The following is a 26,474-nucleotide window of genomic DNA, read 5'->3' on the forward strand; positions in this document are numbered from 1 at the left end:
TCATATAGTGGAAACTTTGAAACAGGTAAGGCTAAAAATCTGGTGTTTCTCTCATCTGGTTATTTTGATTTTGGTGATTTTTTTTTAACCTGTGCGCTGCCTCTTTTCAGAAATGGCAGCAGGAGGAGTGATTTTGGCTTTCTTGTTGCTCCTGAGTGCCAGCGTACCATGTTTATCTGTGTATAACAGTGGCGAGTGCTTCTTCAACACTAAAGGTACAGTTTGTGTATGTAAATGTGTTTGTGGATGTACATTTGTGTAACATGTGTACATGTACAGGTAGAAAGTAATTAAATCATGCTTCGGGTACTTTTTCTTCACTATATTTTAGAGAGAATCTATTTAATTTATTTACCCCCATAACATTTATTGGGCCATTATAATTACTATTACTTTGTAAAATCAGATTTTCCCCCAAAATTACAAAATGCACCAGTAAGTACATTTACTCAAGCACTGTATGCAAGTAGAATGTTGCAGTACTTGTTCCATTTAATGTTACTTTATACTACTATCATATAATATGATATAAGTCTGAAATTGGCCATCCTGCAAAATGAGTCCTATTAATTACTTTTATAGTTTTGGAACTTTGCTGCTTTTCAGTATATTTTGATGCTTTTACTTTTATACTTTATTTATACCTTTATTTGAGTTCAAATGCAATTCAGGTCTTATTTATATGATATTGCTACTTTTACTTAAGTAAGAGATCTGAGTACATCTTTCACCACAGTATAATATGTATAGTTATGACAGTATGAATGCTGTATAATTTACCACTACTTTAAATGCTGCTTAATGCATCATTAATAATAAAACTATACCATAATATGTATAAAGATGTACCAATATGAATTCTGCATAATTTGTGACCACATTAAATAGAGGCTACATTTGGACAATAATACAAATTTATATCTAATTCTACAAATTGCTTTATTTTTATGTGTAATTTAATGTATTTAATATAGTTTTATTTGCCCTTTCCAAAGTAAAACCACTGCAGTTTATGTCACAGTAACTATTTATCAAATGTCCAGGGAACTGTGAACACCTGGGACAGGTGTACGGGATCGGAGAGAGCTGGATAACCAGTGACTGTTTGCAGTGTGTCTGCATGGAGCCTTTTGGAGTCGGCTGCTGCGACCAGTGAGTTTGTTTTATATCCATCCTATCTATCTATCTATCTATCTATCTATCTATCTATCTATCTATCTATCTATCTATCTATCTATCTATCTATCTATCTATCTATCTATCTATCTATCTATCTATCTATCTATCTATCTATCTATCTATCTGTATATATACCCACACTACCGGTCAAAAGTTTTAGAACACACCAACTTTTCCAGAATTTAATTGAAAATTATGCAGTTTAATGTCTCAGTGTACTCTGAAATTAATGCACATTTGCAACATTTAAAATTCTTTATTGAGCATGATAGTGTTTTGAAAGTTAAAAAAAAGATTCAAAATCACATTTTATGTTGGACTAAAGGACTAAAAAAGACACAAAATGACAAAAAAAAGACACAAAATGACAAAAAAAGACACCAAAAGACACAAAATGACGAAAAAAAGACACAAAATGACTTACAAAGACATGAAAAGAATTAAAAAATGGACAAAATAGCCCAAGACTCCATAGAGTTAAGTTGTTAACCCATTTCTTGTTCCCTGAAAAAGGCCTACTTGTATAATTCTGAAATGTACATTATTTTTCTGTTTTGGTTAACCTTACCTTTTTTTATTTACCTCTGGCAGTTCACCACTTACCTTCGTACCCTTTCAAGCTGTTCATTTGACTTGAACTGCTTGAATTTCAATAAAAAACTGGAAAAATTGGGGTGTTCTAAAACTTTTGACCGGGAGTGTATATATATATATTTATATATAATATATGCTCTAACTCTGATCTCCCCTGCAGTGGGTCTAAACCTGTGGACTATCCAGATTGGTGCGAGATCATCCGTAAGCCTGACTCCTGTACGAGTGTTGCAGTAATGAGAGTGAATCACAAACTCCCGTGCCTCTGGGGACGAGGCCGCCTCAGAACAGCTGCAGGACAGCCGTGGAAATCTGACAATGATCCTTTATTTTGAGTTCTTTTATTATTTAAAAGAGAGAGAAAAAGAAGCAATATCACAGTGTGAAATGTTGATTTTGGATTCAATAAATAAAGTTTCGTCATGAAGTTTTTGTGAGAGACTTAACTGTGCTGAATTTTAATACAAAATCTGCAAATAACTGCCATTATGTGATTATGTATAATTTTACATTTTAAAATTGTGTTGTAGATGCCAGTTGTTGGTGACTCTGTCTGAATGTCTGGATTTGTTTCTGTTCCATGTTTTAAGATAAAATAAAGATGTGTGTCTAATGTATGTCTGTTTACTGGTTTTGTCAAATGTGTTATTTGTTATTTACCCATTTACAACACTTATTTAATTGTTTTATTTTTATTTTTACATTGAGCAATGTCACACAGAATGGGGAATTTGCCCCCCAAAAGATTATATATATTAAGATAAAATAAGATTATATATAACACTACTTAAACTCACACTACGAGGAATTCAGTAATGACAGTACACAGACATGACACTGAGTCTGCAGGCCAGGGGAATTAAAAAAAATACATCACAATTATTTAAATGTACTAATTTTTAGTAGTTATTAAATTATTCAGAGATCAGGAATTATATCCAGATAATATCAGGAAATTAAACACCTTTCTTTTTAATCCGACTTTTAATTTGTAGTAATGTTATAGCTTTAGTTTTTAAGTGTTGTAATGCTTTTTTTATGCCTAGTGGTTTTTTTTCTTAATTTAATTCAATTTAAATTTTTTATTTTAAGATGTTATCGTTTTATTGTTGTCATTTTAGTTTAATAAACATGTATTTAGATTGTTTATTTGTTTGTTTGTTTGTTGACTCTACCCTTTCCTCTTTAAAATTATCATTTTCACCCTCGTGCAGAGGTCCAGTTAGTGTTAGGGACACCATCGACAAGCCTATTACCATTCTTTCTTCATAAATATACAGTATACAAGATCAGAATTTACATCCAGATAGCATCAGGAAATAAAACACCTTTCTTTTAAAGCTGACTTGTAATTTGTACTAATGTTATAGCTTTAGTGTTTTTAATTTAAAATAAATGTTTTTACATATTTGTTTTATTACTGGTGTTTATTTTATTTACATCAATTGACTCTTATTTAGGTAATATACAACATAAATATACAATATAACCTTAATGACGTGGATTAATTTGAATTTGTAACAGAATCATCAGGTGTAAGTGGCTCCTTTACAAGTGAGTGAAACGAGTTTTATTTTGAAAAGAGAGCAGTGGCGCACAGTTTGTACGTCACACGGTGGCGCGCTGAGGGTCTACTTTGTTGATAATTGGTACAGATGGGCTGCTGCTCTTAAAAAGTTGCCTTTAATTCTGACTTCATAGTGCTCTAAATATATGAAGCGGCAACAAAAGGCATTAAAATGTGGATACTGACCCCCCTGGAGCCTGGAGGTAACTTTATCTGTCGCTGCTAACATTTCAACGCTAGCTTAACACACAGTTAACGGGTCAACGTGTTCATAAAAAAAAAAAAGAGTTCCTAATGACCTTAATGTCAGTTGATATGTTTTTGAACCTAGTAAGTCATGTCATGTAATTATACTGTAGGTTTCATAATGTACAAGTGTGTATGTGGGTTTCGTTTTATGGCAAACATACATTTCGGCACCCTGTTAAAATAATCGCCTAAGTTTTGCAGGAAACACAAAAAACTTCACCAAAAGTGTAACATATGACATTTATTGATCATTTCACTCAAAAAGGATAACAAAGGATGACTATGGGCATAGTAATAACACTGTGTGTAAATGATGTTACTTAAGAGAAATAAATGACTTAGGCAATTTTTTGAACATGCCTTTGTGACTTAAGCAAGATATGGTAACACTTTATTTTGAAGGTGTCTACATAAGAGTCACACAAGCCTGTCAGAAACATGACATGACAAGTATCATGAGCATTAATGTTACTTCAGAGTGTCATTAATGTTCATGACACATCCCATGTCATGTTCATGACATGCTCATGTCACTCTTATGTAGACACCTTAGAGTAAAGTGTTACCAACATTAGTGCCAACAATAAAACACTGATAAACTAAACTGATAACTAAACAATCTCCCTCCAGCTCTTCTTTGCTGGGTTCTTATCTGATGCCTATGAATGTGGCAAATTGTCAAAGAAGTGATGATCTTAAAGTGGTAAAATCATGATCTGATCAACTGAGGATGTAGGCGATTTTACCATAGGTGGCCGGCGTCATGAGGAGATGATTTAGGCAAAAAACAACAACAATTTTGACAAAAAATGACTTAGGCGATTATTTTAACAGTGTGATGATGTGCTGATGAATGTTGCCTAAACAAACAATACCTGTTGTCTATCCACAGGTCACAGTAAAAAATATACAATTAGTTACTTTCATATAATGATAGTAACAACAACAATAAGCAAACAGCCTATTTATCTGATTTACTTTTATCCTATGAACCCTCGAGGACCCTCAGGTCTTCTTGGAGTGGCCTTTTTATAATACCAAAAGTTAGAACAAAAACCCACGATGAGGCGTCGTTTTCTCACTGTGGTCCATGTTTGTGGAACAGCCTCCCTGAAGACCTGAGGGCATCAGAGACGGTTCATATTTTCAAGAGCAAACTTAAGAATTATCACTTTAGTTTGGCTTTTGCTTGAACCATTTTTAAATGTTTTTCTGCTCAGTGATGACTGATCTGACATCTTCTCTTCTATTTATTTATTTTTTGCTATAAGTCTCTCTCTCTCTCTCTCTCTCTCTCTCTCTCTCTATATATATATATATATATACATATATATATATATATATATATATACATATATATATATATATATATATATATATATATATATATATAATTTGATCTTACCTCATTTTTATTTATCTATTAATTTCTAACCTACCTCCAGTGTTTTCTCACTGCTTGACGCTGAGGTGGCGTTTCCTTTTTTTTATTATTTGTCCTTTTTTTCTTTTTTATGTAAAGCACTTTGTGTTACATTTCTCTTGTATGAAAAATGCTATGCAAATAAAGTCTGATTTATTGGATAATAAAAACTGTATTAAGCCCAAAGTGCTTCACAATTTGCGATTAAATGCAAAATACAATTAACAGATAAAAACACAAGATTTTATTTATATCAAGATGCAAAGAGAGAACATAAAGAGTTCTGCACAATGTTTATTCTTTATGAAAAGTGGAACAATATAAAAAACATAAATCAGATTGAGTAAAAAAGGCAATGGAACAGCAGAAAAGTAAAAGGAGTAAAAATGGTGAAGTACAAAAAAAAAAACCTACTCATTTTGCTGACTACTTTAGGTATCCGCATCAGAAAACCATACCGTTAAGAGCTTTGTACGTGAGTAAAAGAGCCTCGCAATCAATTCTCAAGGCTCTTGGGAGCCAGTGTAAGGAGGCTAAAATAACAGTAATGTGCTATCTCTCTTCCTTGTCTTTGTTAAAAATCAGCAAAGTTTTGAACTTGCTGAAGTTTTCCTATCAGCTAGTTTGGTAGCCAAGTAAAGAGTGCATTTCAGTAATCCATATGTATACATTTTATTCTACATTCAGGTGCATGTAGTAGTTGAACATGTATGAAATAGAACATGATTACTCATCTTGCTTTGCCCCAATTGTGTAAAATCACAGGAGGCCAATTAATAAACAACCTAAAAAATAACTAAACATTAAATGGCCATGACTCATTCTTCCTTGGAATCCTTTAGTTCATAAATGAACTGACTTATTAACTTTACTTATTAACAAAATTAACTTGGAACAAGGTTTGATGCTCTATGTATGACAAATAAATCAGATATTTACTGCTTTTAAAAGCTTCAACTGTAATCTAGTTGTAAATTGTTTGGTTACATTTAAAGAGTTACACAACATTAAACGTAGCTGGAGCCTCTTCTGTCATGCAATCATTCAAATGTTGCAGTGGTTCATAGATATAACTATATTTGTGTTTTTTTACAGTAGAAGATCCATAACTTTCCCTCCTGTCATCCACAGGTGAAACCCACTATCTGCTCTCCAGTAAAGAGTTTGTGGTGGGGCGCAAGAACTGTGACATCCTCCTGCCCAGCGACCAGTCCATCAGCAGGGCTCACGCTCACCTCACCACCACTGACCAGGTGAGACAAAGAATTGTTGCACAGCTTACCTTTCATTATCTAATGGGCTGAACTTGTTCAACACAATCTGCAGCACTCACACAGTTCACTGAGCGCAGCATTTGCACTATGTCTTCCATTAAAGGGAAACTGGATGCTTGTGATTATGCACAATAACGCAATCAACATAACTGATATTGTGTTATGCAAAGATATTCAACTGTTAAATCAAGTTTTACTTTTCTTTTGTTTTTCCAACACTATCTTTATTTATTTTCAGACATAATAACACATACATATAACTACTGGGACTCCGAACATATGCCCCAAACCATGTAAAACACAAATAGTAAATATAAATTACAAACAAAAGAAGGAAACTTAAATACTCAATTAAAAATAAAAATAAAATTTAAAAAAAACGACACGATACTACATAAGTAAATAAAAATAAATAATAAAATAATAAATAATAGAAATAAGAGTACAGATGGGGGAGAATAAATACAAAACCAACCATACACTGCATATAAATGTATAAACACGTAAATTAGATACTTTTCTTTTTAGCTGGAATTTATATCAAGAGTTCTGCACCAAAGTTTATTCCTCATGAACAGTGCAACAATATTAAAAATGCATCCGGGTGACAAGAGCTATGACACTATTTACACAAAAGTTGGTCAACTATTTCATGGAAGGTTGTTGGGTTGATCTGTTTTTGTCTTAAATTTCCCCTGCAGTTCCAGAGAAAACCCTCCAGACAGATTAAAGATTCAAATGTTAGTCCATCTTTCGAGAATAAAATATTCACCTCATTTCATCTCAAAAGATAAATATTATGATCAGTCATTAACAGATCAGCCTGTGTACAATGAATTTTCATCGAAATTGCTCAAAGCAATACGGGAACATAATTAACCTGTTGTTCATATGCTGTTTATGTTCCAAACATTATATTACCATGGAAGTCTGTGTGAAACTATCAGTTTGCATTTTAAGTGTTACAGTGCATACAGTTTGAGGTAAACAGCCTCATATTATTGTGAATACTGGCAGGATTATCAAGATATTTATTAGACTATTACATTCAACCCTCCCACAATAGTGTATCAAGTAGATGAGTAGCAATGGTGGAATGTAACTAAGTACATTTACTCAAATGTTGTACTTAAGTACAATTTTGAGGTACTTGTACTTTATTTGAGTATTTCCATTTTTTGTAACTTTATACTTCTACTCCACTACATTTAGAGGCAGATATTGAACTTTTTACTGCACTACATTTAGCTGACCGCTTTAGTTACTTTTAGGTTGAGATTTAACGTAAAAAACATTATAAATTTAAAGTGATTAGATTTTTTTTTATTTTTATTTTTTATAAAACCTCATAACAGTATATTAAAATTAGCCTTTTTTTTTTTTCAAAAAATAAATATTTACCAAATTGAAATGCTGCTTACATAAATACATCAATAAAGATAATAATCCAATAACATATATTGAATATATAAAATAATATGAATGGGTCCATTCTGCATAACGAGTACTTTTACTTTTGATACTTTAAGTACATTTTAATGCTGATACTTTTGTACTTTTACTTAAGTTAGTTTTGAATGCAGAGATTTTACTTGCACTGGAGTAATATCACAGTGTGATATAAGTACTTTTACTGAAGTAAAGGATCTGAATACCTCTTCCACCACTGATGAGTAGTATGATTTCATGTGGAAAATACTTGTCTGTGCGATGGCACTTCTGTACAAAAAAAAATCAAAAATCAAATAGTCTTTATTGTCATTATATAGTTCACTATACAACAAAATTGAAAGTGCCACTGCATAAGGTGCATAGTTATGACAATCATAACACTAAACAACATGAGTAAAAACATTTAAAAAAAGACCGAGCTAAACAAGGACAAAAACAAGAACAAGGACATGTGATGTAATAAATAAGTATAAAAATAAATAAATGGCTACTTAAAATGCTATAATTTATACATGAGGTAAATTGAGTGTTTTGCACATATCAATTGTATTGCACGTGTCCGTTTTATTGCACCTTTTAATTAATTTATCCTGTGTGGGTGTTGAGAGTTCTGAGTGTTAAGAGTTCTGACAGCCCAGGGAAAGAAGCTGTTTTTCATCCTGCTAGTTCTGCATTTAAGGCTTCTGTACCTCCTCCCAGAAGGTGGTGCTATTGTACCAGTGCAGTGTAACTGAAACTGAGGTTGCTTTCACTCTTGTAGCTCGGTTATTCTGGTATCCTGAACCATTAGCACTAACCAGATCCTGACAAAATGTTTGTGTCTAATTATTCCCTTCCTGTCATTGTTATTGCATTACATATTAAATCCAACTCTTCTAACATAGTTGATTTGCATCCGTATGATCAGAATCTGATTATCCCTTGTTTTGTAACAGTCTTATTTTTAGTAATGGCTATGACCTGTTTAGCATGCAGACGAGGATGTGCTCCTCACCATTTGCTCCTACACTTAAAGTTTAATTGATTTTCCAGTCCTGGGATACATTTCCATCCAGGACTTAATTGAAAAAAAGGTTCTCTCTTTGAGCAATGAATAATTGAACACATTTTGTTGCTCTCATGAATTTTATTTCTAGACCCTGACTATAAAAGACACCTCCAAGTACGGCTCATTCGTCAACAACCAGCGCGTCCCAGAGAACACATCAGTGAGCCTGAATTCAGGAGACAATGTAACTTTTGGGGTTTTTCAGAGCAAATACAGGTAAGTCACTGAAACAAGACCTGGTTAGTTAGGTTTTATGTCCCAGAAGAATCATCACAATGTCTGGCATCTTTTAGTTTTAAGCCTCCGAAACCTAAAACCACCAGAAATTATAGTCCGATTTTCAAATTGTCTACTTGAACAAAACGTTTGATGAACACTTCCATCAGTAAAACTAATATCTATGCTAAAATGAGTGATCTCAAAATAACTTTATTCTGCATGTCTCATTTAACATTTAGCCAAAAATGAACCATTAGCACTAACCAGATCCTGGTAAAAAATAAAATTAATAAAAAAATTAATAAAGTAGTCATAAATGACTCAGTTGAGATCAACAGTCATGTGACAAAAAGTCAGAGAAACTTGAGACTGAACTGAAGGCTGTTTACACGGAGTAGAGGGGAAAGGACAAGAGAGGTTGTAAAAATGTAAATAGTTCAATATGTGTAGTATAAAAGATACTGCCACACTATTTTAAGATTCCATCTTATTCCATAGTTTTGTGACGTCAATTATCAAATAATTTTTATAATAAAGTTCTCCCTACGTCTCACCATGATTGTGTTTTTTCCATATAGGTGCATGACCTAAATATTGTAGTGAAAAATAAAGGTGCTAAAGTCACTATAGGCCCCAGTGGGTAAAATATGCAGTAGCAAAAAAAAAAAAGACCTTAAACTGTTTTGGGTTCAGAGGATTAATTGCACTCTCGCTTAATTTTATTTCCCCCAAACTCAGAAAATGCTTATTCTGAATATGATTTTCTATTGCTTTCTGAATCTCCGTCATTGCCCCTTGCACCCTTGTCAGGGTGGAGCATCAGAAGCCGGTGGTGTGTTCGTCGTGTTTGGACAATGACGGCAAGGCGTCGCTCTCTCAGGCCCTGTTGGCTCTGGGTGGGAAGCTGGTCAACAGCTGGACTCAGGACTGCACCCACCTGGCCATGCCCTCTGTTAAAGTCACCATCAAGGTCAGGACCACACTTGTGTATCCTCATCAGCATATGTCCCTTAACATGTTTTTGAATTGCTTCTTTTTTCCCCCCATTAGACTATTTCTGCTCTGCTGTGCTGTCGTCCCATCGTGAAGCCTGAGTTCTTCTCAGAGCTCAGCAAAGCCGCTCAGCAAAAATTACCCCCTCCGAAAGCTGAGAGGTAGATTCCAATCCAATCTTATGTCTACACAATTAAGCTGAGGATAAGCTGAACATGAGAGGCCACACTGGCCTGAACAGTGTCTTACTATCTGTGTTTGTTTTTAAGTTTCATTCCTGAGATCGATGAGCCCAGCTTGAGAAAAGAGGATGTTAACCTTGGAACGATTCCACTTCGTAAACAGCTTTTCACCGGAAAGACCTTCATATTCCTCAGTGCCAAACAAGTATGTCTACTTCTTTCTTTGTTCCACCCTAATGTTGTTGTCATGCTCTGGTATAACAAAACACATGGCAGTGTATATACAGGCTCCACTCAGGAGCGAGCACTCGTTATAGTCTGTGTAACTGCCCATCACTCTGCTTGTTTGTGTGTCATTAGCTTCAGAAATGATGGAAAGTCACATGATCTTGTTTGTCCGTTGAATATCCGTTGCCAAGTGGTCGACACCCTGGAAAATCCTCTGGGAGACTCACTGCTCCTGTGGAGAGTTTTGCATCCAATGATTGTTTTCACAAGAGATTAGATATGTCCGAGGCTAATTATTTAGATTGTAAAATGTAGAATTAATATGACTTCTGACTTTATCTTTCTCACTTTTCCTTCTCTGCCTCAGATAAGTTTGTCCATTAATGCGTTTTCTTTATTTTCATGACTATTTACATTGTAGATTCTCACTGAAGGCATCAAAACTATGAATAAACACATATGGAATTATGTACTTAACAAAAAAGTGTGAAATAACTGAAAACATGTCTTGTATTTTAGATTCCTCAAAGTAACCACCCTTTGCTTACTAGAATATAAGACATGTTTTCAGTTATTTCACACTTTTTTGTTAAGTACATAATTCCACATGTGTTCATTAATAGTTTTGATGAATCTACAATGTCAATAGTCATGAAAATAAAGGAAACGCATTGAATGAGAAGGTGTGTCCAAACTTTTGGCCTGTACTGTAGGTCTGAGGCTAATTATTTAGTTTGTAAAATGTAGAATTAATATGACTTCTGAATGTATCTTTCTCACTTTTCCTTCTCTGCCTCAGATAAGTTTGTCCATTATGATTCACCAGAGCCCAAAGGTTTATTGGAATATTTTTACATAGTGTCATCAGGTTATCTACAAATCTGTGGTAAATTGTAATTATTTTTTTTTTTTAATACTTTATTGCAAGGCTTCTTACTTTCACAAACATAATCAGTCATTTCGTTTTCTTTACAATATTGTACCTTGCATTTTTTCCCCCTTTTTTTCAAGGTATATATTCACAAAGTAAATAACAAAAACATAGGGTAAACAGACAAACATATATACAAGGCAAACTGGTATTCCCCAAATGAGGATCTCCAAAAAAAGAAATAAACAACAAACTAATGACACAAAACAAACAAACAAAAAAATTAATGTAATTAATTACATTTTTTGATGACAAATATATCGACTAACTTACTAACTATAAAGTGCAATCAGAAGAGTGTGATTCTCTGCCAGGTGTGTCTCCCTCTCCTGTTTTTAACAAAAATGAGTTCAATCTCACACAGTTTTCTCACAGACAGGTTAGCAGATAACAAAAATAGAGATTTATAGTGTAGTTGATTAGAATATATCAGGTACTATAACTAATCTGCAGGTTCTCCAGTTCAAAAAGAGATCATTATTTTTTATGGATGTCAGTTTTTGAGCCATGACAAAGGCTCAAATGTGGCCGGCAACAGATTAGGTAAAGCTCCGTCAGATTGCTTTATATGCCTTTGGCTATGTAACTGAATCAGTTGTTCCTACAGGCTGGTTAAGAGGAGTGAGCAGTCAGTGACTGAATAAAACACCAGAGGTCATAAATGTGCACAAAAATATTAGTCTACGAGTCTGGCAGTATGTGAGATAAGAAAAGAGAAATTAGAATATCATAGAAAGTTTATTTTTGTCAGTAATTCAATTAAAAAAATGGAAGTTTTTCTGCATTTTCCAAGCTTGAAATTGCAAGTGTAAATAAGTACAGCAGAATTATAGAATGGAACAAATTATTTTACATTCATTAAATTATTTATTGATCACCTTCAATCAAAATAGCATGAGGGTAAATATTAGCCTGGGTATACCCATACTGCCTTGCGCGCTCGAATTTCATTTCGAACCTCCATCCAGTCTGGCAACCAGGGCCGTTTCTTAGCCCTGTTTTAGGCTCGTAGCGAGATCACCGGCGTTACGGTAGCGGGGCTATTAGCCGTTAGCGGCGCTAATCACCGGCGCTACCGTAACGCCGGTGATCTGGCTACGAGCCGGGGGACAGCGGAGCCCCCAGAGACCTGCAGCAGCTTGTTTATTGCCCATAAAATCAGTGGATGTGTGTGTCTGAAGGACATGAGGGGGAATAAAGCGTGAAAATAAATAATCTTGCAGAAAGCGAGAACTGGAGAAGCAAAGCAGCAAGCAACACTCTCTCACAGACACACACACAACAAACATCCATCTCTGTTGCTCTACTACGTCATCTGGTATAACTGATCTGATTGGCTAAGAGCTACCTACAGACGCTTTGATAGACATTCTAAGCGCCCAATAAACGGCTCTGGAGGATCGTAAACCACACCTCCTCTACGGAGAAATGAACGGCTGGTTTCCAGACCAAATCTCATTTGAGAATAGTCTGGTGTTAGCCAAGCTAGGTAAATATAAGAATGTTATTGTCAGTAGAGACGCGGCCTCTCTCTCTGATCTGCTCGACACATAAACAATCATGGTTGTGTAACTCCTGCTCTTTGCTCTTTGCTCTTTGTTGCCTGCAGCTCCGGCGCCTGACTGCAGCAGTGAGTTTTGGAGGTGGCAGGAGCCAGCAGCTGGAGGAGGGCTCTCTGCCCCGGGACCTGCTGGAGTCTCCACAGAGCTGCGTGATCGACGTTTCGACAGGCAGCACTCAATCTCTGCTTCCTTCCACAGCCACAGAGTGGGCAAACTCTGTCAAGAACATTGTTCAAAGGTGTGAACCAACTCACTTAAAACACTTAAAAGGGCGTGTTTTGGCAATTTCTGTGTCAAAGTGATGTTTTGTGGACACTTTAAAACTCACTCCCTCCTTTTTACGCTGGCACAGAAAAAGCCTCCGAGTCATCACAGAGTCTGAAATCGGTTTGGCTGCCATCTACGCTTCCTGTGACAAGTACTGCAATCCATCCTGTCTAACACCAGACTCAGGTGGGTGACGAGACAGAAAAACACTGATTGCTCTTCTTTTTTCTTGTGTTATCATTTTTCTTTGATTTGTTTCTGTCTTTTGTTTAGAGTCGGCACCAAAAGTGGAGCCCAGAATCCCGAGTGCTTCGCTGTCACAGAGCATGGCGGTGGATGAGACGGTGTTACCTGCAGCATCTCAGAACATCACAGCTTATGCAGTAAACACGGAGCAATCACTGGGGTACCGACAAGAACTCACAAACACGCATCCAATATGTGTGAATGTTGTCCAGACTTTTCTTTATTCTATTTGTTCTGGGAAGTCTGATGTGTGTAATTGTATTTATTCATCAGAACGGCGCTGAGTGAAGTCACAGGGATGACGGCGGTAGGGGAGACGCCCGAGAAGAAGCAGAACCAGACGGCTAGTCAGCTCCGTGGATTCAAACCCGCAGCTCAGAAGATTGAATGCGTCGTGTCTGATACAATGAAATCATCGTTCAACACTGTAGAGAACACAGACTCACAGAGGAAGAAGCCTGAGTCCAAACTGACAGGTAGCTAATCTACCCATCTGCCTTTTTCTAACTTGATTTTTATTTTTTATTTTTATTTAACCTTTATTTAACCAGGGAATATCCCATTGAGATTAAGAACCTCTTTTTCTTTAAGGGAGCCCTGGCCAAGAGGCAGCAAACACAGAACACAGTTACATATTTACATAACATACAGACCTTAAACACATCATGAGAAACAAGTGCATGTTGTAGAATTGGCCTCAATAACTCTTAGTTTGGATTTAAAAGTGCTCAAAGAAACAAATTCAGTTAATTTCCATTCTTTCTGTATCATATTCCAGCATAAGGTGCAGAGTGAACAAATGCCCTTTTACCCAAACCTGTATGAGCAGAAGGGACAGAATAAGATCCTGCATTTCTCACAGTAATTAAGCTGCAAATGTACGAAGGCAGCAGTCCCAATACTGCCTTATAAATGAAAGTAAACCAATGACTAGCCCTTGGAGTGGCCAGAGCAGGCCATCCTACCCCTGAGTATCATTCACAATGGTGAGTGGACATCTAACAGATAAACAGGATCAATCATTCTAAGACATTTAGCAGCTGATTATAACAATTAAAGTCTGGGACATACAGATACAAATCCAACGCTACTGCTCTGTTGCTTCTTTGATTTAACATCTGTGTATGACTGATTGGATTTTACTGTGTAAAAAACATGAAGCGTGACTATATCAGCTGGTCATTTGTCCTTGGGGGCAGCTGTGGCTCAGTTGGTAGAGCAAGATTTTTTTCTTTTTGGCAAGATACTGAATCGCAAATTGCTCCCGATGCTGTGTTCAACGCTGTGTGAATGAATTCCTAATGGTGGCAGGGGGCACCATGCAGGGTAGTCTGGGCCACCAGTATGAATGTGTCTAAATGGATGAATAAGCACTGTAGTGGTTAAAGCACTTTGAGTGTTCTAGAAAAGCTCTACAAGTGCAGTCCATTTTACCATTTACTTGTAAGATAAGTTAACCCTCTATGGTACGGTGTTGCCCCATTTTTGGCCTGTCAAATTTCTACAATGCATGTTTTTGAGTGATGCAATACTTTAAAAAAGAGGGAAGAGTATAGGGAACCAATAGCAATGCTTTAATTTGTCACATGACCTCCAGGAGGCCATATTGAAACCTTTTTTTGCAGACTTTTTCCAAAGGAAAAAGCTTTGCCACAAAAAAGCACTCAAAACATAATTTCCTGGCCCTTTTCCATCTGGACAAAGATATATTGCCACTCCAGACAAGAAACTGGTTAAAAAGGTTCCTTTTCTGATGTTTTTAAATTTAACATGTTTTGTATTGTACCCTGTTGAAGCTACTGAATCTTTTACACATTTTTATTAAATAAATTATGTTAAAATTGAAAAAAAAAATCCCTTTTTCACTTGTGCACTGTTATGTTACAATGTTGCCTACGGCAACAAACCCCAAAAACTTCCCAAAAAAAGAATTATGAAATGTCTTCAGATTATGTATATTTTGTTTATTTTAAGACAAAAAAACACTCCAAACATTTTTTTCCCTAACTGGCATCATAATGCGTACCATAGAGGGTTAAGATATTCCTTTATTAGTCCCACAACAGGGACATTTCCAGTGTTACAGCAGAGAAATGTACAGCAAAAATAGAAAGAAGCATCAATAAAATAGCAAGAAATAGAAACAAGCAAGAAATATAAAAGTATTAACAGTAGCAATTGCTCACAGAAAGTCATTTTAGCAACAGAGTTCAACATTAGTAAATTCTTAATACATCATTTGTTGTGCTGTGACAAGTTATATAACCATACTGATCAGGAAAAAAAGTGTTTAATATGAATGAATTGTCTCTGCCCCGTAAATGCAAAAATGGATGACATGTTTCATCTTCCCTCAACTTCACAAAGTGCCAAACAGGCTCTGCCACCTTACACTGGTGCTGTCATTCGGAGCCAGCACATCAGTGATCGCCTGGTGGAGCCGCGGCATTAAAGTCTCACCCATACTCCGCCCGACCAGTACAGCTGTCAATCATGACGTTACACATGTCGTGGCAATTCTGGCAAATTGCACTAAGTTAATGGGTGAGCTGGCCAAAAACAAAGCACTCAATACTCTGTTCAGCAAGATTTATTAGCACATTTGTATTCCATACACCGCAAAATCCCGAATGGCTCTTTCACAATACAACAAAGTCCCGTACACCGCTCGACTTATGTCTGTTGATTCTTTAGTAAGCCTCAATGTGGCCCTATCTTCCTGCCCTAAACATCACATCAGGACAGAGCCCACTGGTCAACACATTCCCCTCAGTCATGGTGTTACAATTGTTAAGTTCACAGAGTCAGTTCCCACAATGCCTTGTGTCTTGAATACCAAGTAGGTCGCCGCCTACTTCCCACCATGTGGGAACTGTCCCACCATGCAGGAAACACCAAATTTCCTTCACACACACCACACATCATTTCATCACAAATTAAAGCCAAGGTTATCATAAAATGGCTCAACAAACAGTGTGATAAGAGCAACCAAAAAATAACAGAAACCAGCTCACTGTAAGCGGATTGGACTCATGACTAATATTTTAGCCAGCCACCAGGGGGCAATCGTGAGGTTTTCGCTTCACTTTTGGGGAGTTGCCAGGTCATCCATCTTTGTATACAGTCTATGATCCCTTGTGTCTCATTTTAATCATGTAGATACTAATCTAGTGTTTTAGATTTGTGTGTCCTTACAATGTTTGCGAGCCTTATTTGTCAGATCAAATTATCTTTTAAACCTATTTAAGAGTGGCCTTTTCAAACATATAGTTTGACATTGCGTGAAATATGTTTATTCCGTAACTTTTGAGATATAACATGTTAATGAGTGAGCCTCAGGAGTGCTGGTTGGTGTATTTTGTTCCTTTTGGATAGAGCTAGGCTACCTGTTTGCCATGTTTCCAATCTTTATGGTAAATTAAGCTAGCACACTGCAGGAGAAGTGGACAGAGTGGTATTAGTCTTCTTATCAAATTTTTAGAGAATCTACAAACTTTTCCTTAAATGCACTCATGATTGGAGCTTATTCCTTTAATACTGTAAGCAGTCATTCAATGTTTTTGCAGTTTCAGGTGCAGGCAACAGGTCCCAGCCATCGTTTCCCAGGAACAATAGTGGTACAAAGACTTTCTACCAGAAACAATCTCCTCAGAAACAAAAAAACTCTCCACAGGCGTCCCCACAGAAACAATCCACTCTGACCAGTTTCTTTCAAGCGGTCAACAAGAAAAGGTAAATGTCTGATCCTTTACACAGGTTTAGTTCCTGGACAACTTGCATAGCCAGTGACAGAAACATACCTTCGACTGGTGACAATATAAGCTGAAAATCTGTTTTAATCTCTTCATTTCATCCTGTGATCAAGGCCGATGGAGGACGAGCTCTCTGCTGTCACGTCGGAGCCAAAACGGCCTGTACTGGAATCATCCTTCAGCATGCAGGCACCAAACACGCCAGCCACGGTTAAAGAAACGTCCTCACGTTCACACAGAGTCTCTGCAGCTTCACCACTGGGGTCAGCAGCTGATCTGTTCGAGGCTCAGTCAGACACGGTCTCCAACACTGTCCAGGAGGAGCCACGGAGTAGAAAGAGGAAGGAGATGGAGGAAGAGATACCGATGGATGAGCTGGAGTCTCTTATGTCTGAGGATATCGACTTTGACGAGCCAACCCCAAGTTACAAAAGCCAGCCGGCACAGCTTAAAATTAGCAGTACAACTGAACAGAAACAAGGTTTGAATAGTGTAGAGGCTTCTAGCAAGAGGCAGCGGGTCCACCAAGAAAATGCAGAGAACCAGAGGCCACAGGTGGGCCTGGAAAAAGCATCAGGTTCCTTTAAGAACCAGAACTTTGACCGGCCCATTGTCTCCATCAAGACAGAGCCTTTAGAATACAGGACAACTAACCACGAGTCCAGCAAACCGCCACCGGTGTCGTCTGCCAGTAAAAGTAAAAAAAACCTCGAGCCTTTTGAAGATGATGAGGAGGGTTTCATTGAGGTGAGGATTTATTCTTATCGTTCTTTTGTTCAGGAAGTAATTTAGAGAAAATTTAATAAAAAGTAACCTCACTTCTCAGTTTTACTGCACTTTTTTATTATCTTTTTGTTCCTGCAGGATTTAGAACTACTCAAAGCTGAAATGAGCCAGCCGAAAGAAGAGACTAAGACCTCTCTGAAACCAGTTACAGTCAAGCAGGAGGTCCAAGTAAGTCCTGTGAAAAGCTTTGAATATGCTCAATTTTCTAGCTGTGCCTTGATGCTTTATTAAATAGCTTTCAGTTCCTAGGAAGCACTGGATGCATCAAACCCAGTAAACACATCCACGACTTCCTGTGGCTGCAATCAATCTCGGAGCATCAACTCAAATTTCAGTGTTTAATGGCCTCCAAGAACTATTAAGAGTGTTTATCTGATGTATTTATTGTGCTGTGTTGACAATTAAATCACCCATGTGCAGTGTATTCTATAACCAAATTTAAAACGTACAAACCAGACAGTTAAGGAGCTTATGTTTATGGTTCAGTTTGTTAGTTTATTGCTTTATTTTGATTTTCTTTTGATAGGATTATAGAAAAACTACTGGCTGGATTTTCATGACACTTACTGGAAGGTTTCAGCATGAGTCAAAGTAGAACCCATTACGTTTTGGAGCAGATGGGAACCACAGGGGAGATACATTATTATTTTCCACTTTTTGAGATAGGGCACGGCTTGGCAGAATAAATCCAATATATAGATATTATATTTAAATAGTGACAAAACAAACAATGCAACTACAGTCATGGAAAAAATAATGAGACCTTGTTTTCTTAATTTTCTTGTTAATTGTAATGCCTGGTACAACTAAAGGTAATTTTGTTTCAACAAATATAATAATAAAAACCAAAATAGCTCATGAGAGTTAAATTAATAGCTGATATCTAGACATTTTCCATGGTTTTCTTGATAATAACCAAAATCATTATCAAGAAAACCATGGAAAATGGCTAGATATCAGCTCTTAATTTAAACTCTTATGAGCTATTTTTGTTGTTCTCATTATATTTGTTCAAACAAATGAACCTTTAGTTGTACCAGGCATTAAAATGAACAAGAAATTGAAGAAAACAAGGACGGTCTAATCATTTATTCATGACTATAGTAATCGTCCCAGGGTAGCTTACACATGTAGTTGCTCAAACTTCACACGGAAAGCAGTTGTTGTTGTTCTGTTGTGTTATAAGTTGTTTTCTATGTGCAAATTTAAATTTGATTCTGTAAACATGTTTTCTTTAGTGCCCCAGTATGTGAAATATTTCCAATTTAAAAGTACATAATAAATGCACAGCAGAGATGATTTGGGTTCAGCTGGGCACAACAGTATTTTATTTTTTATTTTTTTATTTTTTTACAGTTTTGGGAATATATCCAGACATGTATACATTAGTATACAGTAGGGCTGGGCGATATGGACCAAAAGTCATATCCCGATATATTTAGGCTGAATATCGATATACGATATATATCCCAATATTTTTATGGCAAAGTAAGAGCAAATGTTCAGTCAAAGTCAAAGCCAAATATGACATGTCATAAGTAGTTTTTTGGAAACCGTTTATTTAAGTGAACATAAATACTGTATAACAACAGGAGTACCTTTACAAAAAATCAAAGCTTCATAAAGTGCACATTTAAATAAAAAAATATCTTAAAAAAAATAGCCTATGAAATAAAATAGGCCAATCTCTTAACGAAATAAATTTATTTATATGAGAAAAGAAGAACGAACATTAGAAAAGAACTAAATATGACAAACCCTAGTAAGGGCAGCATTTATATAAGAAAAAAAAGAAAAAACAAAAGAAAAAAAATGTAACTATATCGATCAATGTGATATGGTCTAATTCCATATCGCATTTAAAAATATATTGATATATCGCCCAGCCCTCGTATACAGTAGTGGTTGTGTGTGCAGGTTCGCATATTATTGAAAACTGGGCTATTGGCCGTGGCAGAAGACTGTTGTTCCTTCTAGTTTCTAGTAAAAAAAAGACTCCAGCCAATGGATAGTTACCAGATTTATTAAGTCTCAAATATTCATATTGGTATTGGCCTTGTTAATCCAGTATTTGTCAGCTGCAGGGCATTAAGAACCATTCAGGATTCACAGAAGATACTGTCTAAACTGCCTGAACACCATGTTATTTAAATCAGGTCAGTGCTCTGTACCCTGTGCTGAAAAAATTATTAACTGTCCAAAAGTTGACTTACCAATGTGCTGTTTTGCAGGAGTCGAATATTGATGAAGACCTTCCTAAAAAGCTGGTGTTGGTGGAGTTTAGGTCTCTCACTGTGACCGCTCCCCCCAAAACCAAACCACAGAGGATGCAGAACGGCTGCGCAAAGAACTTCAAACGTTTCCGCAAGGTCGGACTATTTCAGCTTACACAGCAAAAACACACAGAGTAGAGGCTCATTTGAAATTTAGAAACAGCCTTAAAATAAATTACATAACTCCCAACAGGCTCCATCATGTTGCATTCAGTTTAAGTTTTAAGTCCACTAATTATATACAAATAACACCTTTTTGAGTGACACCAATTACATTTCTATCAGATCCTATTTAAAGAGGAAAAATAAATCCTCATCCATGAGTTGGATGTAAAAAAACTAATTTTTTCCCCCCTTCTGAGCAAACTAGTGAGCGATCCCTTTTTCTTCATAAAATTATTTATAAGACACTGATCCAATTTTAAATTTCAGATTTTAGCCCATAAGAAACCAGACCCAGTAATCCTTAAAGGTAAATTATGGGGGGTATACCACAGACCAAGTGGACCACAAAGAACACATTTATGATGTTTAAAAAAAAAAATAAAATACTACCCCTAAATGTCAAAGATCTGTGATGTGACATAAACGTTACATTGGGCGTTTATGGTATTTATGTTTATGATATTTCTTATTTTTAAATTAATAAACTAGACACATTTTCTGCTTACAGAGACACACATTTTCCTTTTTTCTCTGCATCTCCACAACATATATCATAATTGTGACTTTAATAGTGCAGTTAGACAACAATTTCCATTTCAGATTTGTTTTTAAGTAACAAAATAATAATAAATCATTAATAAATAAATATAAATAACACTGCCTCATTGGACGGCTTCTTAACCCATTGAAGCCTGGAAAGCGGATACGTTGTTTTGTAGTATTTGTATAAGCTCTCAAATACTTTTTGAATTTCATTTCTATCTGCTACAGAGGCTGAAAAATCTATTATTTAGTAGAAGAGTTGACACTTCTGTTGAATTTCCAGAAAAACTTCAGGTTCTACGGGCTGATTTTAAAATCGCCCAGAGGTTTTACAGGAAGTTTTAGGCGTCAATGGGTTAACAAGCTACTGTAGCTGTAGAACACTGACAAACACACTTATGTACTTGAGAAAACATACATGAACATTACTAGAACATTTAAAATGTTTGTGACACCCGTGTCACCGTGGGTTCTTATGGGTTAAGAGATGATTCTGTATTCCCTGATAAAAAAAAAACCTTGTCTCCAGTAATGAGATACATAAATTATGGTCAAAATTAACTTTAATGCCCACGGCAACACACAAAATTTAATTCCAACAAAGTTTTCCTCATGTTCAGAATCTTTTTTTCATATAAATGTCCTTGTGTGCGTGTGACAGATCTCCATACCAGGTGCAGAGGACTCAGCCCACATCATCAGAGGGTCTGATCTACTGGTTCACAACAGGGGCAAAAACACCGATCTGGATGAATGGCTGAAAGATGCAGCTGAGGTACTATTGTCACTCTGCCCCTCTTATCTGTCTGTGATCTGTCTGAGCCTGCCATTCATCATTTGAGCCTGTGTTTGTTTCAGGAGGAGCGTCAGAGCAGGCGGGACGAGAGTGCTGGAGATGACCTCTTTAGGTGAGAAACTGGGATTTAAACTGTGTTAGCCCCTTAATTTAACCCTCCTATAAAACGGTGTCAGGTTCCTGGTGTGATAAGAAAAATCAAACCTTTTAATCTTGCCTCAGTTTTGTCATTTGGTCTATATTTACAATATATTACAATATATTTACAATTTTGGTCTATATTTATAGTGTCGCAATATCTGATTTTCACAATACGATTATCACGGACAAAAGAGAACATGATAACTACACTACTGGTCAAAAGTTTTAGAACACACCAACTTTTCCAGAATTTAATTGAAAATTATGCAGTTTAATGTCTCAGTGTACTCTGAAATGAATGCACATTTGCAACATTTAAAATTCTTTATTGAGCATGATAGTGTTTTGAAAGTAAAAAAAAGAAAAAATCGCATTTTATGTTGGACTAAAGGACTAAAAAAAGACACAAAATGACCAAAAAAAGACACAAAATGACTTACAAAGACATGAAAAGAATTAAAAAATGGACAAAATAGCCCAAGACTCCATAGAGTTAAGTTGTTAACCCATTTCTTGTTCCCTGAAAAAGGCCTACTTGTATAATTCTGAAATGTACATTATTTTTCAGTTTTGGTTAACCTTACCTTTTTTTATTTACCTCTGGCAGTTCACCACTTACCTTTGTACCCTTTCAAGCTGTTCATTTGACTTGAACTGCTTGAATTTCAATAAAAAACTGGAAAAATTGGGGTGCTCTAAAACTTTTGACCGGTAGTGTGTATCATTGCAGTATCTATAGAAAACTTAATTACACTCCAAATACGTGTCCAAATACGAAGTGTAGGGATGTGTAGTGTGATTCTATAAAGAAAAGCTAATAAAAAGAACAATAACACTTATAGTGATAGTGAAAAAGCCACCAGATGAACTGATAAACAAAATATCCATGAGGCCTAACATCTGCTATCAATACAATACAATTTACACAATATTAGCATGTGTATTATGAGCCAAATATATTGTTTTTTAAATATCATGGTTTTTCGTCAATACCGGCATATCACAACAGCCCTATTTAAGATCGCCCTGCTTCTTATTTACTGTCTTTTTCATTACCCGTGTCTTGAAAAAGGACTTTAAGAGAGAAAACACCAACAGGGCAGCAGCTTGATATGTTATCAGTTAACGAAAGCATCAAAGTAATTATAATGTAGAAAGAAAGGATTTGAATAAAAAGTAATTCCAGAAATAATAAATACTTCAAAAACTATTTGTTTTTGAGAAAAATAATAATAATTAAATTAAAAAATAATAATAATTTAAAAAATAAAAATTAAAAAAAATAATTAAAAAAAAGAAAAGGAAAATAATAGTAATAAAAAATAACATTATTATACAAAAAAAAAAAAATATTTGGTAACACTTTACAATAACCATCATTTATAAATGGTAAACAGATAGTTTATTAATGTTTAATCATCATTTATAAACCGTATATAGGCCATTTAGAATGAAAAATACATAATTTATTAATGTTTAACTAACTAAATCATTTATAAATGGCAAATAGATGGTATATTAATGTAAGTTTATAGTTACTTTACCAATAACAAACAATTAAATTATAATTAATAATTTATTGACAGTTTCAGTTGCACTCATTTTAACACCATATTAAGTATGTTAATGATTTTGAAATTATTCATATACCTTTAAGAAATTGGTTGAAAACATTTAAAGATTAAATATGTATAGCACTTTGTAAATGGTTAATAATTGGTTTATAAACCATCTATAAACATTATTTAGTTGGTTATTGTAAAGTGTTACCAACTATTTTATTTTAAAAAATCTGAGGTCCTGTTATCACCTCCTTCACCAATGATGCAACAGAAACATCTGTTAAAACAATTCCAGAATTATCATCTAATAGCATAAATTGCTGTCTAAATTACAAAACAAAACATTATTGTGGGTTAAACTGAGAAACAGTCAGTGTTAAAGTTATTCTGTTATTTTAGTTTAATGTATTGATTGTTTTGATGCTTTTACATCGAGCCTGTTAGCTTCAGTTTTAACAAACTCGTGTCTGTTTGCCCGGTTAACATGGTTCATTTGGGCTGGTGTGAAAGTTGTGCGGACCTCAGAACCAAACCAAGGTTATAATAGTTTTGGATTTTTCATTAGTTTTAGTTTTAATTTCGTTGTGAATTTTTGTTTTCAAATTCAGTTAGTTTTAGTTAGTTTTTAGAGTCAGTTTTCTAGTTTTAGTTTAGTTTTTATTTTTTGAAAATGCTTAGTTTCAGTTTAGTTTTTATTAGTTTTAGTGTTAGTTTTAGTTTTTTTGTAATGGGCTATGTGTTGGGTGCCAGATTCAAAGAGGTCATAATAAATGTTTCCTTTATTTCCTTTGGTTTATCATCTCAGCCCCAATAAGGTTATTAACTCTTACAGTTCTGGGTGTTTTGTATTTTGGTTGGAGTGTAAACATCCCAGTCTCAGTAAACATATTTACTAATGTGTTCCTGCATGTTGAAATAGAAACACTGAATTATGAATAAAAAAAAGTTGACAAAGACGAAAACTAAGGACATTTTCACCATAATTTTAGTTAGTTTTAGTTAGTTTTGTAACCACACAATACAGTTTCAGTTAGTTATCGTTTTTGAAAAAACTCTTGTTTTTATTTTTATTTCAGTTAACGAAAATGTTTTTTCAATTCTAGTTTTCGTTATTTTGTTAGTTTTCGTTAACTATAATAACCTTGCTCAGAACCAAACCAAGACCGATTGAAAATGAACTGGCTTTGGTGCAGTTTGTTTGTGGTGCGAAAACAAATGAACCAACCACATGATTTAATGAGAGCACATATTTCAGCATGAGTTTAAAAGCTAAACTACTAATAAATCCATCTGCTGATTGTGAAATCTGTTCAGAAAGAGATCTTATAGTTAATCTGAATAAGGCCACGTATTAAATCAATTTATGCAAATCTCTTGATAACCACAGTAACATGTTTGCACGTCAGCTCAGGTATTTTTTCAGATTAATATATCAAAAGCTGAACTCTTGATACTCTTGACTGTGAACTGTGTCCAACAGTAAAAAGCCCTGAATCTTTACTTTACAAGAAACCTTTTCGTCCTGTCTTTACCTGTAAGTCATTAGTTACAAAAGTCTAATAACACTAAAAATGATTACAATCATTCATTTATTTTGTGAGCTCGGTTTGACCCCCAAAAAACATAATTATTAAACATTTGACGCATTAAAGTGCCACATATACTTTTGTCAGTCACCATTTATTTCGTTTACATCGTGAGGCCGGATGTTGCAGGATGTAAATTGAAATTTTAAATTTTATTTAGAACATGCAAAAGGAAAAGATTATCATACAAACATGGAGACAAAAAAAAAGAAAAAAGAGGAAAAAGTAAATTCCATATAAATAATAAAACACTGCTTGAATCAGTCTACATATCTGAAAAGGAGAAAAAATTATTTATTTATTAAATTATGAAATCCTACCCCTTCTCCCTCAGATATTACTATTGCAGTCAAAATATATGGCTTAATGTAGTATTTACATATTTAAATTGTGAAAAGAAAATAGGAAGATAGATAAGATAAAAAAGAAACTCTCCAATCAGCGAGTTACCTGTCAATGTCTTTAACTTTATATTTGTTCCTCTTTGTGTTTGGTTTTATAAAAGTTTCCCTTTTTGTCTCTTTGTTGGCTGCACTCTTTCTGATTTAGACCACATCAGAGGCTGGAAAGAGCTGCAATACTTTCCACTGGTTGTTTCTCTTGAACACTGACATTTGGGTGAAACCTTTAATCTACACAGCGTCTCTTGTGCACATATTATAGTGAGAGTGGTAAAAATCCTTAAAAAAGATTCAGTCTGCACAGCCTCGGCCATTATAATCAGGTGCAGACATTATATAATTAACTGAGAATTATGGATATGGGGCCTCAGTGGCTTTATTTTAACCAATCGGAACCGGAGTCATTCTTTCGTCACAGCGGTTGCCACGGTAACAGAAGTGATGTAAGCTGGCGCTGCCGTGTTTTCTTTGACTAAGCAGAAAAGAGACAGTCTGAGATTGATTTTGTGCGTGCGTGTATGTGTGTGTGTGTGTGTGTCAAGGCTGAGCTGTTTGATCACTGAGTCATGCTCAGTCAGTCATGCGTATCCGGGGAACAGACTCTGCTGCTAAGAAAACACTCCGGTATTTTTTTGGTGGGCCTGAACGAAGTTTCCAGACGTGGTTTATAGGAAGCCTGTTTGCTTTAACCTGTTCAAACACTGTCCTGGTTTTACAGCGCTTAATTTGGGCTGTTTGTTCAAAATGCCTCTAAGGACATTGAGGAATGACCCATGAGGAATGTTAAAAGCCCATCCTGACATGGACCGACCTGTGAGATAACATCTTTTCTGTGTGTCTGTGTGTGTGTTTAGGTACAACCCCACCAAACTAACCAGGAGAAGATAAAATGCCTTCATGTTGACGTCCTGCAGAGGGAACTTATGTATGGAAGTACGTCAAACTCCACCAACACCGTAAACCAAGGACTCCAGAAATAATTTGATAACTCCTTGCATCATTATTTCCACTATAACAGCTTCATAACTGCTAAAATTATCAGATTAATTGTCGGT

At 35.4% G+C, this 26,474-nt stretch overlaps 2 protein-coding genes across 3 annotated transcripts; both read left to right on the forward strand.

The window, feature by feature from the left end:
• On the forward strand, positions 1-2,378 carry msmp2 (microseminoprotein, prostate associated 2). Its single transcript, XM_059338361.1, has 4 exons — positions 1-25; positions 111-215; positions 1,044-1,152; positions 1,934-2,378. Exons 2-4 carry the CDS (start codon positions 113-115, stop codon positions 2,106-2,108), a joined length of 387 nt encoding a protein of 128 aa, XP_059194344.1. The 5' UTR covers positions 1-25; positions 111-112; the 3' UTR covers positions 2,109-2,378.
• A 978-nt stretch (positions 2,379-3,356) lies between these two features.
• Positions 3,357-26,384, forward strand: nbn (nibrin). Of its 2 annotated transcripts, none has more exons than XM_059338351.1 (17): positions 3,357-3,543; positions 6,144-6,265; positions 8,875-9,002; positions 9,816-9,975; positions 10,056-10,159; positions 10,268-10,385; positions 12,949-13,139; positions 13,254-13,354; positions 13,442-13,574; positions 13,688-13,890; positions 16,987-17,146; positions 17,280-17,913; positions 18,031-18,120; positions 20,184-20,321; positions 21,595-21,708; positions 21,792-21,841; positions 26,274-26,384. In XM_059338351.1, exons 1-17 carry the CDS (start codon positions 3,513-3,515, stop codon positions 26,305-26,307), a joined length of 2,511 nt encoding a protein of 836 aa, XP_059194334.1. In that variant the 5' UTR covers positions 3,357-3,512; the 3' UTR covers positions 26,308-26,384. The 2 variants fall into 2 exon arrangements, with proteins under 2 accessions (XP_059194334.1, XP_059194333.1); XM_059338350.1 differs by having other exon boundaries at positions 3,360-3,543; positions 16,981-17,146.
• Positions 26,385-26,474: the final 90 nt, after the last annotated feature.

Source organism: Centropristis striata, chromosome 8, assembly GCF_030273125.1.
Source record: "Centropristis striata isolate RG_2023a ecotype Rhode Island chromosome 8, C.striata_1.0, whole genome shotgun sequence".
Taxonomy (NCBI): domain Eukaryota; kingdom Metazoa; phylum Chordata; class Actinopteri; order Perciformes; family Serranidae; genus Centropristis; species Centropristis striata.

Bases quoted from the DNA above. Each gene is read 5' to 3' on its own strand.
- msmp2 (XM_059338361.1), top strand. From the start codon at position 113: ATGGCAGCAGGAGGAGTGATTTTGGCTTTCTTGTTGCTCCTGAGTGCC. The intron at 216-1,043 runs GTACAGTTTGTG...TCAAATGTCCAG, and splicing joins GTGCTTCTTCAACACTAAAG to GGAACTGTGAACACCTGGGA. The intron at 1,153-1,933 runs GTGAGTTTGTTT...TCTCCCCTGCAG, and splicing joins GGAGTCGGCTGCTGCGACCA to TGGGTCTAAACCTGTGGACT.
- nbn (XM_059338350.1), top strand. From the start codon at position 3,513: ATGTGGATACTGACCCCCCTGGAGCCTGGAG. The intron at 3,544-6,143 runs GTAACTTTATCT...TGTCATCCACAG, and splicing joins GACCCCCCTGGAGCCTGGAG to GTGAAACCCACTATCTGCTC. The intron at 20,322-21,594 runs GTCGGACTATTT...TGCGTGTGACAG, and splicing joins ACTTCAAACGTTTCCGCAAG to ATCTCCATACCAGGTGCAGA.